The 17793-nt window shown below is 48.2% G+C and overlaps 1 protein-coding gene across 5 annotated transcripts in view; it reads left to right on the top strand.

Annotated features, from left to right (window-relative positions):
- MAGI3 (membrane associated guanylate kinase, WW and PDZ domain containing 3) overlaps positions 1-17793 on the top strand; it is a 52312-nt gene that overhangs the window by 21563 nt on the left and 12956 nt on the right. For 4 of the 5 annotated variants that reach the window (XM_069875927.1, XM_069875929.1, XM_069875931.1 and 1 more), the window contains exons 2-13: positions 2427-2543; positions 4269-4388; positions 6211-6420; positions 7654-7828; positions 8657-8736; positions 10795-10852; positions 11170-11264; positions 11875-12063; positions 13103-13711; positions 14584-14615; positions 16611-16764; positions 16944-17035. In XM_069875927.1, the coding sequence (XP_069732028.1) occupies positions 2427-2543; positions 4269-4388; positions 6211-6420; positions 7654-7828; positions 8657-8736; positions 10795-10852; positions 11170-11264; positions 11875-12063; positions 13103-13711; positions 14584-14615; positions 16611-16764; positions 16944-17035 (1931 nt within the window). The remainder of the gene's footprint in view (positions 1-2426; positions 2544-4268; positions 4389-6210; positions 6421-7653; positions 7829-8656; positions 8737-10794; positions 10853-11169; positions 11265-11874; positions 12064-13102; positions 13712-14583; positions 14616-16610; positions 16765-16943; positions 17036-17793) is intronic. The other variant, XM_069875928.1, reaches the window with a different exon arrangement.

Genomic DNA, 17793 nt, shown 5'->3' with positions numbered 1-17793 from the left:
TCGGGCACAGCTCGAGTTCAGTGCGGAGCTGCCTCTCGGGCAAAGCACAAGCTTCAAGCTGGGAACGCCTCAGGCTGCCTCTTGGAGTGCTGGGACTTCCTGAGCGTCTCGAAAAACTGGCTGAGAGGCTCTAATTCCTTCATTAAAAGCTGCCTAATGACTCTGTTCCTCAGAGCAGAGATGGCTCAGTTGCCTGCGTGTCCAGCGCTCTGCAGAGTCCCTGTTCTGGCCCGAGCGAGGGGCTCCTGCATTGCACGAGGGCCGAGGAGCCCGGGATGCCCACTGCTGTTGGGTCTGCATGAGCCAGTGCACGGGGATGAGCCGCTCTGCTTGGAAACTGTTATGTTTTCCAGCGATGCGGAGTGGGGCCGTTTGGGATGGGTCTGCCAGCAGAGAGCCCTGTCCGCACTTGTGTGATCTTGGTTTATGGTCCAGCAGTGATGGATCCTGTGCTGCCACTGCTGGATGCGGCAGAGGGATGCCTTGACTGAGAACCTTCCCTGATGCCCGTGTCGGTCATGCAAGAGGTTCTTTCCATTCCAGGAGAACAGGCGCAGTGTCTTTGTGGATGTGGGATCTTTGTCAGGCTCCTACTCTGCCAAACTCTGGCCTGAAATAGGTTAGTGGGACTAGAAATTATGCAGAGCGTAATTGCATGCCTTGCTTCCTATGGAAAGTGGGCTAAAAATAGACCTCTCTGTGATTTGCATAAGTTCCATTCTAATCAGAACACCAAAAGAAAAAGGTCTTGGCATGTGAACGTGCACTCTTGTGCTGGGAAAGCGGTGCCAAGCCCCGAGCAGATTAAATCGCTTGTGTAACGCAGCAGCTGCCGGGAGGTTTTTCTTTGGGATGTGACTGAAATGTGTGGTGCTGTCACGCTGCCCGATGCGTTGGCCACCAGGGATGGGACAGTGTCCCTGCAGCAGCGGCCAAGACGGGGTGCGGTGCTAGGACGGACGCAGGGCACCACGACAGGTTTAACCTGTAGCGCCCGGTGTGACCCCGGGCTGGGACACGGGAGCAGTGCCCACGGGGTGCTGGTGAGTTTGTATCTGCACAGGCGCTGCAGGCTATCAATGGAAAGCATTAAGAGTTTGGGACTCCAGTAACACTTTGTTCAGTTGTGTACGATAATTGTGCTTTCTAGAGCAAACGGCTTGGTTTGCTGCCTCAGTAAAACATTTTCTCTAGCGTGAATAATCCAAGACCTCACATCGGTCAGCGAGTGTTGTAGACAAGAGGTGTGTGAGGGGTGTCTGCCCTTCGCTTAGTAAAACGGGAGGGGAAAGAATCAGCTTGCCAAAATCAAAACTGGCTGCTGACTGTGTAGCAGTGCTGCTTGGTTGGGAAATCTGATTTAGTGGTGTTGGACAGGCATTTTGGGATTTGATGGTCTGGATTTGCTGGGTTTTTCTCCAAATGAAAGGACCACAAACTCGGTTTGAGGTGTCGCTGAGCCTGCGGCGGGTCTGTATCCCGCTCATTCCTGGCCTCCGGAGGCGGACTCTCCTGCGGGTCCCTGTGGGCTCCTCTCCGCACCACCCTGCGGGTGTATGACGTCCAGCCCGTTGCTGACGTAGCCAGTCGGGAGCAGCTCACAGACTGATGGAATTCTACACTCTCTGCCCCAGCGGCTGATCCTGCTGCTGCGATGTGCCCGGCTCCCAGCCTGGGTTTGGGAGACAAAGGCCGAGCGTCTCTTCCCCTAAAGCCCTGACTGCTCTGCTGGAGGATGTAACTTCAATTTGGCGAGGTCGCTGAACCCTGTTTAATGTGCTTCCTGGGAAGACAGCAGGGTACAAAGGGCTGTTTTGTCCCCTTCTATCAGAAGGATGAGGCGGTAGCTCCGGAGCTCGGTTCTGTGTGTGCTGAAGGGGCCGTGGGTGTCTGGTGATGTGACAGCTCCACTAATGGTCCCTGACAGAAGGATTGCACAGAGTAATTGTAAAAAACCTCCCTTGTATCAGCAGTGCTTCTAAAAAAGGAAATATTTTCTTTCTATAATATCAAGAATGCAGATTCCTGTGTGACAAAACATTGAGCTTGGGCACCCAGCCAGCAGGTGTACATGGAATAGAGAGCATTAGCGCTGCATCCTGAAGCAGTTTCCTGCCTGTAGAGACTGGATTTTGATAACAGATTCGGTATTTTCGTACTTTTTATTGATTTCCAAGCAATTCCAGAATATTGTCCCTGTCTGGTTGGGAGATGCTGAGGTTGGATGGTCCTTGCTCAGCTGTGCCAAACGTCACCGTGCCAATTTACTGCAGCAGAGTGGATTTTCCGTTTAGGTTGTTGCATTTAAAACAACGCAGCTCTTTCTGCTGCTTTCTTCTTTGTGATGTTTATAGCCATGAAATGCCCTTCCTATTGTGAGATCCTGCTAAATATTTACAAGTTATTCCTGTTTGTTGTTTTTTCAGGAAAAGTCATCAACAAAGACCTGCGCCACTACTTGAGCCTTCAGTTCCAGAAGGGCTCGATAGACCATAAACTCCAGCAAGTGATCAGAGACAACCTCTACTTGAGAACCATCCCTTGTAAGTATGTAAAGATCAGCCTCATTCGATCTGTTCCAAATAACCACCACAGAATTTGAGAGCTTTGAATGCCTTCTCTCCTGGTCTGGTTTATAGTTTCACCTTGCAGCAGAACTTCTCTAAATGGCTTTGCTAAGACAGATTCATGTCTTGTGTTGCCATGGAAAGGCATGGCCAGTATGGACTGACAAAACAGCAACGACTTTCGAATTCACATCTCAGAGCATTTCAGGAATATCTGTGTTTCATTCATCAAAAACTCATAGAATCATGGAATGATTTGGGTTGGAAGGGACCTCAAAGCCCATCCAGTTCCACCCCTGCCACGGGCAGGGACACCTCCCACTGGATCAGGGGCTCCAAGCCCCATCCAGCCTGGCCTTGAACCCCTCCAGGGATGGGGCAGCAGGCCAGGCTTCTCTGGGCAGCCTGGGCCAGGGCCTCTCCGCCCTCACAGGATGGTGCAGGGGAACTGTTGTTCACTCATCCTGGGAAAGCGGTACAAGAAAGAGAGAGCAAGAAGAATAGGAAGAAACAGTGCATGGATCAAGTTCAGTACCAGAGCAAGAGCCTATCAGTCAGGGAATGCACATGACCCGTCTCATCAGCTGTGCCGGCCTTTCTGCTCCAAGCATCCTCTGGCGTCTCTCGGTCTGCCCAGCGCTGGTGGTGACTCGCTGTTAGCGTGGTGCCTAAAGGTGACGGCTCCCACCAGTGGAGGCTTGTGAAGGGACTGTTCAAGGTCCAGGAGTCTCTGACAGCTGCCAAATATCCTGTCATTGCTTCTCATCCTCCAGTGCCATTTAATTCCTTAATTATCACGAGGTCATCTGTTACTATGTCCCAAAGGCTCATTGATAAATAAGGCTCATCAGTGATTGTATCTGAATATTCACTGCACTGAGAACTTACAAGTTTGTAGTTAATGTTTTTGTCACAACAGGAATTCTACTCTCAATTTAACGTTATTATCATGCCATGCGTGCCTGGGAGTTTCTGACTTTCTTAATAACAGGGGCAGGCGGTTTGTTTACTGACAGCTCTTGTTCATGCTGTTGCCTGAAAAAATTGACGTGTGTTAGGGTAAAGGCTGCAATGAGTCAATGTAGTCCTTTCCAGGAGAGCTTTAATTAAGCTGTTATAACTACAGGAGGCCCGCGCTTATAAACAGAACACTTTGAAAACTTCTACAGTAACACAGCAATTTACTGATTACTCTGGCGAAGCTTACTTGTAGCTGGAGCTTGGGGTGCAGATGAGTTACACTCTATATTGTAAGGGAAAAAAATATGGTTTATTCCCAGATTTGGTGGCCAAAAATCAAATGTGCATAGTCACGCTGACCTTACTGCAAATCAGTGAGCTGGTGCTGATGGGAGCAGCAGGGAGGAGCAGCCCCTTAGAGCACTGCAGCTCTCCAGCAGCTCCCCAGAATCCCAGGCTGCAAGGGCCTGGACAGACATCAGCTTCCACTGGGTAAGTGTTCAGTTCACTGAGCATAAGAAAGAATTCTCTAATTACCATCTCACCCAGCTCTTTTTCTTCTTCCTCAATACTATAGCTGTCGTTCCTGTGTAGTTTGTGGGCCGAGTTTGTCTGCTGGGTTGTTCACTTGCTCAGCAGTGTTCTGACTCTCATCACTGTATAAAAATTCAAAAATGTGTTGCTTTGGTACAGCAGACAGCACTTGGGTGTCTTACGAGAGTCTTTTCTCTGTCTTTTCAGGCACTACGAGGGCTCCCAGGGATGGGGAGGTCCCCGGGGTAGACTATAATTTCATTCCTGTTGAGCAGTTTAAAGCGCTGGAAGAAAGTGGAGCCCTGCTGGAAAGTGGAACATATGACGGTACGTCGATGGCATAAATGGAATGGGACAAGGACTCGGGTCTTGGGTCCAGTGTCAGTACAGCTCCCTGTACCCAGGAGGTGCTGCTTCCCCTGCCCTTTGATGGGAGCAGCAATATTAAACCTGTCTTTGAAGTTCCTGCGAAGAGGAGCTGAGTCTTGTGCTGGAGCTCTCTGGTAAATCACCAGTTGTCCTTCGAACCAGCCTTGACCCCACCCAGTGATTTTCCCTGTTGTGTTTTTGAGGAAGCATTTGAGGAAGGATGAAAATGTTTGTGCCTGGTAGAGTTTTGTTTAATGGAATTTATAGTCCATTTTGTTTAGGCGTTTGAGAGCAGAGCCCTGTTTTTCACAGAGGCGCACATCGAAAGGACAGAAGGCAAGGGGTAGTCTGATACAGCAGGGGGGAAAAAAGCATTTGGCAATGAAAAATTGAAGAGCGTTGGACCAGATTGTCTGAATCTGTAGCCATGTCAGTTTTGTTAAATGTGATGGGGAAGAACGTGGTAATGAAGGCAGTGAACCATCAGGAACCGGTCACCCAGAGGAGCTGCAGAACTGCCATCACATCACGGGCTTTTGTTTTGCTTTGAGGGGTTTGATGACAGTCAGAGGTGACTGTGAGGTGCCTCCCATCCCTGTGCTCCGGGGCGGGGGGACAGATGAAACCCTGTCCTTGTCTGGCATGAGCGGAGGCGATAGCAGCCAGACTGGTTCAGCGTTGGGTGTCCCGCAGCCCCGTTTGCAGATGGGTTTGTACTGATTGCCTGGCATCTGCTGCTTTTTGCTATTGAGGCACTTGCTCTGACACCATGAACAGAACACACGGCAAATGCTTTGCCTTGCTTTTTGTGTGCAAGTTTGTAAAACCCAAAATAGGAACTGTTGAGATATTTTCAACTTTATTATTGTGCTTGGAGTCAACTAAATCACAGCCAGCTTTTGTCTCTGCAAATCTAAGCAAGCTGAGGCCATACCAGCACTTCTGCCCTCCCTTCAACCATCCCTGCCAAGCCTCACCCTCACAGACATTGTTGGAGGATTTCTTATTTGTCTTTTTCCTGTGGTCAAAACCATACCCAGCCCCCGAGTGTCACCCCAGCAGGGACTCTGGGAAGCTGTCTTGATGTGTGCTCAATTCCCTAATAACAATCATATGAGCAGTCAGGAGAGAGGTCAGTTGCTGGAATTCTTTTCCAGAAAACAACATATGATTCCTGGCCTTTGGGTTTTAGTTTAAAATTTTGAAGTACAAAACTATTCCTTTTCCCAAGTACGGGTCATGTTTGGATGAAGCAGTGTTAACAGCTTTGTTCAGCACATGCATTGATGGCAGAAAACTGTAAGGCCGTAGTTCTAAAATCAGTTTTTTGTAACTGTTTTTATGTAAACAGATACTTTCTGCACAATATTAATTTGCTTTTTGATTCCAGTTCCTGTTGCTGCCAGTCGCTCTATTAATCAAAGTATGAGCAATTGATTTTCACTGTTCTGCTTCTCTTGAGCTGGTCCCCCATCTCTTTATAGAACATTAGAGAATTCCAGGCAAGGAAATAAATCCATCTTTTCCTTTGAAAACACATGGCAAGATAGAAATGTTTAGTTAAATTAAACCTTTTATTTTCTGATCCCCAACGGCATCACCGGCAAAAAGGCAGTGTAGGAATAAACAGGTTGTGACTGTTGATTGGGTTCTGACAGTGCTGGTGTCTTCTTTAAGAAGGGAAGTTACAGGTCAGGTCTTTCACCAAAAACGTATTACACAGGCAATAAGATGTTCGCTACCAGTGCTTTGGTGATGTGTGTTTCTGTCTTGTCGCCAGGTAATTTTTACGGCACTCCAAAGCCTCCAGCAGAGCCCAGCCCCTTCCAGCCCGACCCAGTGGATCAAGTTCTGTTTGACAATGATTTTGATACTGAATCACAGAGGAAAAGAACCACGTCTGTCAGCAAAATGCAGCGGATCGAGAGTTCTCTGCCTGAAGAGGAGGAAGAGGAGGAGAAGGAAGCCGTTAATGGCAGCGGAGGGACAGGTTGGTGGATGAGGGGAGGAATTCCCTTAAGTATTCCCTCAAGTATGAATGGGAAAGAAGTGGGTAACATTCACACTTGCCTGAACCGCTTCCTTAATTTTGGTAATGTTTAAGGCGGTTTGCTGTTCAAACGGGTGTTTTTACTTGCTTTTGAAATGATGTTTTAAGAAGAACCAGCTGTTCTCCCGGCCAGCTGTGCAATTGCATCATAAGTGCACTGCTCGGTAGAGAACACGGAGTGCTGGATACTGGGCCATCGCATGAGGAGGGGTGAAACTCAGCTGCTTGTCCAATAACAGAGTCCCTGCAGAGTGCAGATCATACCCTGTGAGCGGTACTGGTTAATGGAGGAGGTATCTGAGTCTGGGCGTGGGAGGTGTGGGTGCTACCAGCAGCACTGGCTCGGGCTGTGAAGTGTTCAGGCGCTTTTAACGAAGGCGACTGTCGCACAGCCTGGAGCAGCCTGGAGAGGGGGGTTTGGCGAGGAAAGTAAAGCAGAGTCCGGTCAGACCTTGCAAAGGTTGGTTGGATGCTCTTTTCCTTTCGCTGCTGCGGTTACTCAGCTCGAGATGGGGAACTGGTCGGAAGCTGTCCTGTTGCGTCTGCAACAGGATCCTCGGTGTGGGTGTTCAGGACAGAGCAGCCCGGACCTTGCGCGCTTCGGGACTGGCAGCACCGTGACACTGGCTGCTGAGGAGGTGGAGGGCGAGGACACCCTTGTGGGGCGGAAGATACTGAGCGTAACCTCAGGACCAGAGGGTGGAGTCTTGTGCTTAAAGCTTTCTACAGGGATTTTGGGGGAGCTTTGTCTTGTTTTGGCTTGCGGGAGGGTGGTGTTTGTGTTTTGGTCCGTGTGAGTCTTCTCTATGTTTTATTCTGGTGCTTTGAGGACTATTAGTAGGATTTGGGGCGGGGGTTGATGGCATTACAAACACCATTCTCTGCAGAAATGGCAGCAAAGTGTAGTTGAGTTGGATTTGTGCCAGCGCTGTTTTTTCAGCGTGGGCTCAGACACATAATGCGAGGTTAATTCTGTTTGGCAGGGGAAGAGCAGAGTTCAGTGTTTTCATGTCAGCTTTGCAAAGTTCAGAGCTGGAAAAAAAAAAGTGGAAAAATGCACATCACACAGAGACATGTTTGACATCCGCTCATAGCCAGACTGAGAGGGTGGTTCTTGGTGAGAAACAACACAAACAGCTGACAAACAGTAACGCTTTCCCTGAACAACTGCAGAAAACAAAGAAAAACATTCAGATTCTCCTGATTGGATGAAAACTGTTCCCAGCTACAACCAGACAAGCAGCGCCATGGACTTCAGAAACTACTTGTCGCGGGATGAAACCCTAGAACCGCTGCCCAAGAACTGGGAGATGGCCTACACCGACACGGGCATGATCTACTTCATTGAGTGAGTAGAGCGGCAGCGCGGAAGGGGCTGTGCCCCGGAGAGGGGGGAGGAGGGCTGCTGGGCTGCAGGCTGGGGCGCTGCCTGTGCTCTTACGCATCTCCTCCTCTGCTCTGACAGCTTCTCTTCTGTATGAGGTGTAATATATCCCTACCCTTTCACTTCTTACGGATCAGCACCTGTGCTGCACACTTGGCACAGGAAAGCCTCCTGGCTCCGTGTGCAAAGTCAGTTGGTTTATAGCACAAGTTTTGAATCTTGCAAAAGGCAGAGCTGGGTGGGTACTGCTGGGTGAGGTGTAACATCATATAAATGGTCACTACATCAAATCCCTCTGAAATCCGGGGGTTGGTTTTTCTTTCTCTGCTGCTTGTGTGCTGTGGCTGGGAACGCCTGCTTAAAAGTACAAATAGTGCAGATTAAAGCTCAGAGTACGAAAGCAGCTCATATATGCATGTGTGAAACGGCAGTATTTATTGGTTTCTAAAGGAAACAAAAACATTACTGAGTTAAGCATGAAAAGAGGCTAAAAATGTTTTCCTTTCTGGTAGAAGCAGCTGGTATTTCCACATGCACTCTCAGGAACAGGGGCGAGTGTTTGTCCCTCTCGCATTTCACATCTGCCCTAGGGAGTCTCCTTTGCACTCCTACCTCTGAGCATCACTGCTGCCTTTTTTTAGCATGTTATGATGTGAATGAGGCACAAATAAAGGTTACCTTATCTAAAGGCCACAGCTTGCTCGTGGCAGTAAATATTAAAAAGTTAAAGTAAAGCAAAGGTTTATGAATCTAAGGGAGTTCTCTTCTAATGGGATGTGTCCTGCTCCACAGCCACAACACCAAGACAACCACGTGGCTTGATCCACGACTCTGTAAGAAAGCCAAAGCTCCAGAGGACTGTGAAGATGGAGGTGAGATGTTCAGAATTCATTTGTCACCTGTGGCTGACAGAAGCCTGAGTTGATCACAGCGGGGTGCGATCCATTACTGCTGTGGTGGAAGCTTTTTCCTGACACACAAGACTCTGGAGCAGGCAGTGCAGTGCCAAGTGTCCCTGGTTTGGAGGCAATAGGAGTTTACATAACACTGGGAAAGTCCGTACTGTGTTTTCCCTGGAGTAGTAGGATCTGGCTGAAATGTGGCTTCATCTGCATTCCTGAGCCGAGAACGAGATATTTTGTTCCACTAACTGCCATTGCTATGGAGAAAGCTGTACATGTTAGTGATGACCTCACTGGAATTGTGCAGGTGGAGTGTGGCAGGAGGGAGAGGTCCTTGAGTGTTAGAATACAGGGATAACAAAGAAGACACAGCACAATACCTGCTGCTAATGACACCTAGTGCATGTGGCAATACAGTACTTGAATGTGTAAGCAGCGGGAAACATCTGACTCCCTCCAATTGCTCCCGCTGTCGCTTGAAGCCTTACAGGTCAGGCTCACGATTGGCCTAAGACAATTCCTGCAACCCTTTCCCACAGCGACATGCAGTTTAGTCAGCTAGGAAAGAGCACCATGTAGGTCTGTCTTCAGCAAAGGCCTGATACTACAGAGGCTGAGGCAGACTCGAGAGCCTGTCGTCTTCTGAAACTGCCCAGCCTGACAATCATGTATTCATAATGGAGCCAGCTGGAGCCGTGGCCGTGCACTGCTGCCTATTAAACATATGTGCAGCTCGCCACGGGATGAAAAGAGCGCTTTAAACAGGGACATGCAGGATATCCAAGTGAACAGCACTTAAATGAATAGACCCACTGGGTCTTCTGTCAAACCCTGTGGAGTGATGCTGGTGTTAATAATTGGGAACATGCTGTCATGTGCTAGGAAAATTCCTGTTACTGTCAAACTCAGGGCAGCCCCTGACAAGATTACACAGCAATTTTATCGTTCAAATGTCTGTCTTCCTAACTGTACCCATTGTCCCGATATTTAAATTCCCATAGTTGAGAACAGAAACGCTGGAATAATTGGAGCTCTGTGTTAACCACTTACCACCTTCATTCAGTAATGATGTGCTGCTGGACACTGTCTCACCAGGTTCTGAATCTGCCATAAAAAGGAGCTTTTACATTGTAACTTTCAGTACCTTTATCAAATGGGATTTTTTTACCTTAGAGCCCTAATGCAGGGATGTCCAAGGCAGCCCAAGCCCCAGTGTCAGAAGCTCCCTGTGGCTGCAGGCACAGCCAGGCTGCAGCGGCACAGTGCTGCATCTCATTGTCTTGGCCAGCCAGGCGTCCTGTGCGGGATGTGGTGCAGCCAGACCTGAACACCAGCCCAGTCTCGTGGTGTTGCAAACACCGGGGTGAAGCAGCCTGCTGTGGTGGGCTCCTTCTTGACATCATGTGTGGCTGTTACAGTCCTGCCTGAGGGATTCTTGGGCTGACTGAGAACTGAAATGGTTTGAAAAATGGCAATCTCATTAAGAGAATGGATATGGTGGCAGGACTTCTGCCAGGTGGTCATAAACAGAAAGGGCAAGAGGAGCGGAGGTGGTTGGTTTTGCAAACTATCTCTGGTGGTGTCGCTGGGGGCCGAAGCAGTGCAACTAAATTAATGTTTTATAGTTTAAAAAGTCAACAACTATCAAATCACATTAATAATTTATAATTAGATTAATTTCAAATAACGTATTTTTCTTCCCCTTTATAGGTTCTTCCTCTCTAAATAGGTTAGTTTGTATCTTGTCTTTAAGTTTATTGTATGTTTAAAGTGATGTGGTTTTGTTGGATACAAGTCTCCTCATCGGTGGCACGAAGAGTGAGAGTTACAGGGCTTCACGTTCCCTGGAACAGGCTGTTATCTGTCACCAGAAGGGTCAGCCTCCAGCAAATGAAGGGAAGGAAAAAGAAGCTGTATTTCCTCATACTTTCCATGAGTCTGTAATCTGTCCTCATTCCTTCATCAGAACTCTGACATTTGCAGAGAGTTTTCCGCTGTAATGGGGGGTTTTGTTCTTTTTGATTGCAGAGCTTCCTTATGGGTGGGAGAAAATAGAAGACCCTCAATATGGAACGTATTACGTTGAGTAAGTGCTAATTATTTGAATGATTATAAGTTGAGCAGATTTTCTCAGTTCTGATCTCTTATAACCTCCTGGAAAGATGCTGCACAGGCACACCTCTACCCTAATAATGACAGAAGCTGTGTGGGCACTTAAAGTGAATCAAGCTGTTGAAAGAGCAAAAATGCTTTCAGTGTTGGTGACAATAGTTTATCTTCTGGAGCATTAATCTGAGATAACAGAAAACAGCACTTGTAGCATATCTTTTGTGGTTGTCAGTTCTGCGAAACAGGCAGAACACTTTCTACTGAAGCCCTGACCTGCCTGTTGTGTCTCTGCAGTCACATTAACCAGAAAACGCAGTTTGAAAACCCAGTGTTGGAAGCCAAGAGGAAGAAACAGCTGGGGCAGATGGATGGGGGCTCTTCAAAATCAGGTACCACTGCATACCACGTTCCTGTCACTGTTACCCTTATCTGTGAGCGCCCATCATCAGTAGCCAGTGTGGGAATTCCTCAAGGCCTTTTCTTTCTGCTGGCCCTTGTGATGTCACCCTCCCAAATCTGTATGGCTTTATGAATGATTTTTTTTAAATGTTAAAATAGAGCTGAGACACTAAGATCACTTTAAAATCTCTGTGCTCATTCTGAAGCTGGCTGTCTTAAACAGATTTGGGATACATGGAGGGCTGGAAGTGCGAGTTGGAAGGTGCAGTAAAACCACACCTTGAATTTTTATGCTTTTGATCCACTTTAAGCTTGGTATTGAAGGGTTAGAGTGCAAAGTGGGGAGTCACAGGTGGGAGCTTTACTCCAGTTCTCTTGCAATCCGTACTACTCGAACAAACTCTTAGCTCTGCCATTCACGTAACTCAGCTGAGCAGAGCATTGCCAGTACCCTGTTTGCTTTGCTGCCTAACAGTGCTGCAGAGGTTAACTAGTGTTAATCAAACACATTGTTAAACTTTGACACCTTGACACCCTACCAAACAAACAGAAACCTGATCAAAACTAACCCTGGTTTCTCTCTGTTCCATAATCCAAAAGGACCAGAGAAGTCTGTCTTCACTAGAGATCCATCCCAGCTGACAGGAGCACTCATACGGACGTCGCTGAAAAAAAGCACCATGGGATTTGGCTTTACGATCATCGGAGGGGACAGGCCTGATGAGTTTCTGCAGGTGAAGAATGTGTTAAAAGACGGACCTGCTGCCCAAGATGGGAGAATTGCTCCAGGTAAAGCATTGTATCTCTGAACTTCCATTTCCTTCTGATGTTCTCTCCCAAGTAATGATCAATGGGATGAGAGGAAGTGGCCTCAGGGTGTGCCAGGGGAGGTTTAGGTTGGATAGTAGAGAATATTCCTTCTCCACAAGGGTTGTCAAATGCTGGCAGAGGCTGCCCAGGGAAGTGATAGAGTCCCCATCCCTGGAGGGATTTAAAAGCCATGTAGCTTTTAGCATGTGGCACTTGGGGACGTGGTTTAGTGGTGGAATTGGCAGTGTGAAGTTTATGGTTGGACTTGATGTTGGCATCCTGTTGGCATGCGGTTCCTCTTCCTCCCTGTAAAAACAAAGGCGACCCTGCAGTGCAGTGCAGTGCTGTGATTGCACACACGCATCTGGATGAGAAGAGGATGTCTGTTCCTGTTGTAGCTCACGTGACAGCACAGTTATTGCTTTACCACTGCCCAGTCATTTAGGTGCTAAGACACTTTGCTTGCTGGGAGTCCTGTGTCACACACACAAGGTTTCACAATCAAACAGATGCGAATTATGAAACAAGGTTTCAGGATCTGAACCCCAGTCCTCCTTCGTTCTGAAAACTCACACTTAACCACGTGTGGCAGCAGTGTAAGAGTAATATGTGTGGGTGCAATCCCAGCTTAAGTTCAGCTGGTCCTAAAATAAACACCGGACCCCCCCAAAAATCCGATTTATACTGGATTGAGTTAGGGTGCCATACAACGTGAATTAAAGTCGAGGACATCTGCTTGCAGCAGCGTGCGTGCATCTCCGGGGGCTGTACGGTATCATTTTGTAAATCTGCTGCAGATTAAACTTTATATATTTAGCATACCCTGGTCAGAGATGAAATGGAATAAACGCAAAGAGGAAATCCTCTATGTTTTTGACAGCCAAGAGGTAACAGCCCATCCACCACCCAGTATCGGTTCTGAAGACTGCCCAGTGGTTTCCTGCAGTCCCGAATGCAGGACAGGGTGTGGATGGTTTTCTTTCTGGTTTTGACGCTGTTGAACTTTCTTCTGTAACAGGGGATGTCATTGTAGACATAAATGGAAGCTGTGTCCTTGGCCATACTCATGCAGATGTTGTCCAGATGTTCCAGCTAGTTCCTGTCAATCAGTACGTGAACATGACCTTGTGTCGTGGCTATCCTCTTCCTGATGACAGTGAAGACCCCGTGGTAGATATCGTGACGGCTACACCCATCATCAATGGACCACCCGGGACCAAGGGAGATGTTTGTGTCACCGGCCAGGACTTAATAGCTGGAGCAGTTGTGTTGGACCAGAATGGAAAAATGGGCCCTTTGCTGGTCAACGGTCGTTTGAACGGCCCTTCCATGGACACAACTGAGCAGAGGGTCTCTCTTGCGTCTTCAGGGAGTTCTCAGCCAGAGCTGGTCACCATTCCGCTGGTCAAAGGGCCAAAAGGCTTTGGGTTTGCCATTGCAGACAGCCCTACGGGACAGAAGGTGAAGATGATCTTAGACAGCCAGTGGTGCCAAGGCCTGCAGAAGGGGGATGTGATCAAGGAGATTTGCCATCAGAATGTGCAGAGCTTGACGCACCTGCAGGTGGTGGAGGTACTGAAGCAGTTCCCCGTGGGAGCAGAGGTGCCGCTGCTTATCTTACGCGGAGGTACGCATGGGAATTCACAGCTGTCATTTATGGTTATGTGCTTTTTAAAAGACCCTTTTTAGTGTGATGTCCAAATCATATCCAGTCTTGACAGTTAAGTAGCAGCTCTTTACGCCTGTGAGCCATTATGCTCCGCGTTTAATTTATACGCCAAGTATTCAGGGTGAGAGCATGTCACCTGAGCAGCAATAAAGCAGAAATGCACTTTCTACCATAACAAAGAGTGTGTGATGGACAGAGTTTCTGAGGCTCTTCAAATGTGTTCCGGTAGCTGTAGCCACAAAGGGCAGGCAATTCCAGGAGATGGGAAGAAGGATTAGCAGTGGGGTGGAGCCGGTCACTGGAATTACCAAGAAATGCTCATTTTTGCATTTGCATGTTTATACCTCTCCATTGACTGTCACACACAGACCAGAATGTGTTCCCCAAAAGCCAACTGGTAAATCCTGTAGAAGGAGCTGAATGAATTTTGAAACAACACTTGGCTGTTTGGAGTCCCTTTAAACATTCATTGTAGCTCTGAGTGTCACTTCAGCCTTTGACACTTTCAAAAACACCCAGGTCTCTCTGTATAAACACTGCTACTCCTTAATCACCTGGGGAAGTCATTCTTGAGCAGTAAGCAAAATTCCGCTGGACAAATCAGTGACTGATGTGTCGTTTGGGTCACCGGGGCCTGGCAAACGGGAACAGGGGATTTTCATTGTTGTGCAGTGAGCATTTCTAATCCGAGATGTCTCTGAAGTGGTGGCTTTGCTCAACTGCACGTGCGCTTTGCCTTTTCAAAGAGCGAATAAGCAGTTATGTCCAGCTCAGGATGTGATTGTATTGCTGTAACACTGACATTGCTCTCTACCTTGTGTTTTCCTCAGCTCCGGCCTCGCCTACTAAAACCACCAAAGGGGTGAGTATGAGCAATGCATTGGAATGCTTCTGATGGAGAATATTTGGGGGTTTGGTTGCAAACCAGACTCATAAGTACAGACTGTGTAGTGCTAAAGGTTCCCTTGAGGTTTTGGGGTTGTCTACCAGAGGTGATGGACACCTCTCGTGCTGCTGAGGGGTTCAGAATGCAGCAGGGGCCATGTGTGGTAATAGGTGCAGTGTTGTGGGTTTGTCGTGGTGTTGCCACTGAAGTTCTATCACTGCTTCCTTTCTTTGCACTATACTGAAATCGCTGTCTGTGTGCACACTCTGACTGCCTTTGGAATCTCTTCTTCTCTGGGTTGTGGTCCTGGGGAGATCTGCAAGGGAGTTTTACAAAACCACATCTACTTAGCAGGCAGAGATTTACTGTCTGAAGTAACTGCTGTCAGCATACCCTGTACGAGGGACACGAAACGCAGCACCTTTCGTTTTTCATTGCTGATTACCACTGTTAAAGTGAAATGGGATTTCTAAAGGAGGTGTATGATACTCCAATGCTTCTCAGTCCTCATGTAGAATTAACAGGCTGGTTGGTACTCCCTTCTTCAAATGCTTGCTTATCTTTGAGCCCTCATTCTTGAGAAGGCTCCATGTAGCTGCTCATTATTCTTGGAAGTTTGCTCTGTTGGGGTATCTTTAATAGATATATTAGCTCAGTGGAGAGTCCTTGGGCTTCATAAAACACCCTCTGAGTAGGTAATGCTGATAGCAGAGCATCCTCTGTCAGGAGCACTGCTTTTATCAGCTAGGCATGTTGGTGAGCAGAGCTGAGCCTTTAAAAATGCTTTCTGTGCAGAACAAACTCCTTTATTTTAGGAAAACCCTGTTGCTGAGATGTAGCTTCCTTTTCAGTCTTTGCTCTGAGGTTGTATCCCAGCAGTGAGATAACATGAGCACACAAGTTCGGTGCATGTGGATCAGGCTGCACTCGGTAAAGCTTGGGGTTCCATTCCCCACAAGTACCCCGCTGCCCACACTGATGAACGAGAGCCTGCAGCTCGAGGATGCAACACCACGTCAGCACCCTCTGCACAGGCTCCTTAAAACTATTCAGGACTTGGGAACTAGCGTCCCAGCACACGTGCAGCAGCAGCTTCCCATGGAGCAGTCGATGTTCAGTGGCATTAAGCAGCGTGGCAAAATAATTCAGTTAAAAGGGCAAGTTCTTGTGTCTATAAACACACAAGTGTCAAAGTGCTGGACGCCTTGGGGGAGGTGTTCTTCCAGCCTTCGTAAAAGGGCATTTCTAAGCCTGTTCTGCTCCTGCTGTTTAACATGCACAGACACACACAGGCTACCGCCTCCCAGTTTTCCAGGCTGGGTTTCATCCCAGAATTAGTATTTAGAGTTACTTCAGTGCATAATGGATGGGAAATTAAGGTGGGAGATGGCAGGGATGTTTGGTGTCCTGCTTGGAGTGTTGCAGCTATTCGATCGTGCAAGAGCATTGCAGGCACTGAATTCTGAACACCTTGCATGACCGCAGTGTGCTGCTTCTGTTCAGTACTGGGAACACCACCAGGGCGCCTGCAGCCTCAGCTGGGCATCGGGCACACCTCCACACTTCTGCTTGGATGTGGTTTGGCAGTGGGCAGGAGGCAGTGCCTGTGGAGCCATGGACATCCGTGGTCCTGCCAAGGAATCGGCCTCCTCTCTCAACGTGGCTGGTCCGGTACACCCTGCTCCACCCCGGGGTGGGTACTCACCAGACCTGGCTGGCTTTGCAGTTGCTGAGCACCAGCCAGTCAAACCCTGATCTAAGCCTGGTCTCCAGGAGGAGCCCAAGGCCTGTGGGGAAGATCCCAGTATTCTGGTCAGACGCACACACTGGAAAAGCAACGCTGAGTTGCAACGTTATTCCCCTGCTCCCTTGTTTTGCCCTGCTTGGTGCTCATTGTCTTTGTGCTCAAGCACACAAGGTCAGCTCTGCTTTTGATGTAATCTGGATTTTGTGGGATGGGTTCTGTTCCAGAAGGACAAGCAGGACAGTTCAGGTAGTCTGGAAGCTGTCGGCGATCCCATCCCACAGCCGATGCCGTTTCCACCCACCGCCATACGACCCAGCTCTCCTAAACCAGACCCTTCTGAAGTCTACCTGAAGTCCAAGACTATGTATGAGGACAAACGTGAGTAGATCAAATTCAAATTGGATATTCGCAGTTACAGAGGAATTTGTCTTTATGGCTCCCGTGGCTTTCCTGTTAACCTCCCATAGATAAAACATTTCAGGAAATGTGTAATCCATACAGGAATCTTTCAGTAATCAATAGCTCCTTACATGTTTGGAAATGCTTCTTTGTCGTAGCTCCAAACACAAGAGATCTGGATGTTTTCCTGCGAAAACAAGAGTCTGGCTTTGGCTTCCGAGTGCTTGGAGGGGATGGACCAGATCAGCCCGTAAGTGAAACCGTTTGTGATTGCCTACATGTTATCGTATAGCCTTGCTGTTAGAATGACTCCTACTTGTTATCCCCATTTTCTTCTCATCCTAAACAGTTCAGTAGCAGCAGAATTCATGGATTCAGTAGCAGCCTTTTAAAGATCAAGAATTGACTCTAATTACTTTCATTTTTCCCTCTTTGCGGCTGACTTCACCCTGCCAGGCTCCTGTGCCCCCTCTGTTCTCTGCAGCCTGTCCTTGGCAGCAGTTCCCTCTCTCAGGCTGGTGATGCCGCTGGTGTTTCTGTAGTCGTTGCTCTGTCTCAGGAGCCCTTCAATGGCCAGTGCTGGGGCTCGGCCTCTGCCCATCTCCACCTGATCCCAGTGGTGGTCTTGGCACAACCGTGCCCCGGCAGTGCTCGATGTGCTGTGCACGTCAGAGCAGATGAGTGGAAGGAAGTGTCTGCAAAAAGCTCCATCAGGCTTTGCTTTTGAGTGCAGCCCGCTGAAGCAAGGCAAGGTTTGGGGTTGTCACACCCCTTTTCCCCCACCTCTCCTGCCAGACTTCTAAGAACACAGTTTGTTCTGTCAGTCAGTATGGTTTCTGGTGGCTTCATCTCAGGGACACAAGCCCATCCTTTCCAAGGCTCTCCTTCAGGCTTTTCTTTGCCTTGTGGCTTTCCCTCTCATCTCAGAAAGCACAGATTGTGATGCTTTAGGGGTTTCATGAGAGTCTTGAAGCAGAACCTATTACGGACCTATTGATTCCTCCTGCA

This window comes from Phaenicophaeus curvirostris, chromosome 24 (assembly GCF_032191515.1).
Source record: "Phaenicophaeus curvirostris isolate KB17595 chromosome 24, BPBGC_Pcur_1.0, whole genome shotgun sequence".
NCBI classification, from domain to species: Eukaryota; Metazoa; Chordata; class Aves; order Cuculiformes; family Cuculidae; genus Phaenicophaeus; species Phaenicophaeus curvirostris.
This window is presented reverse-complemented; position numbering and strand designations above follow the sequence as displayed.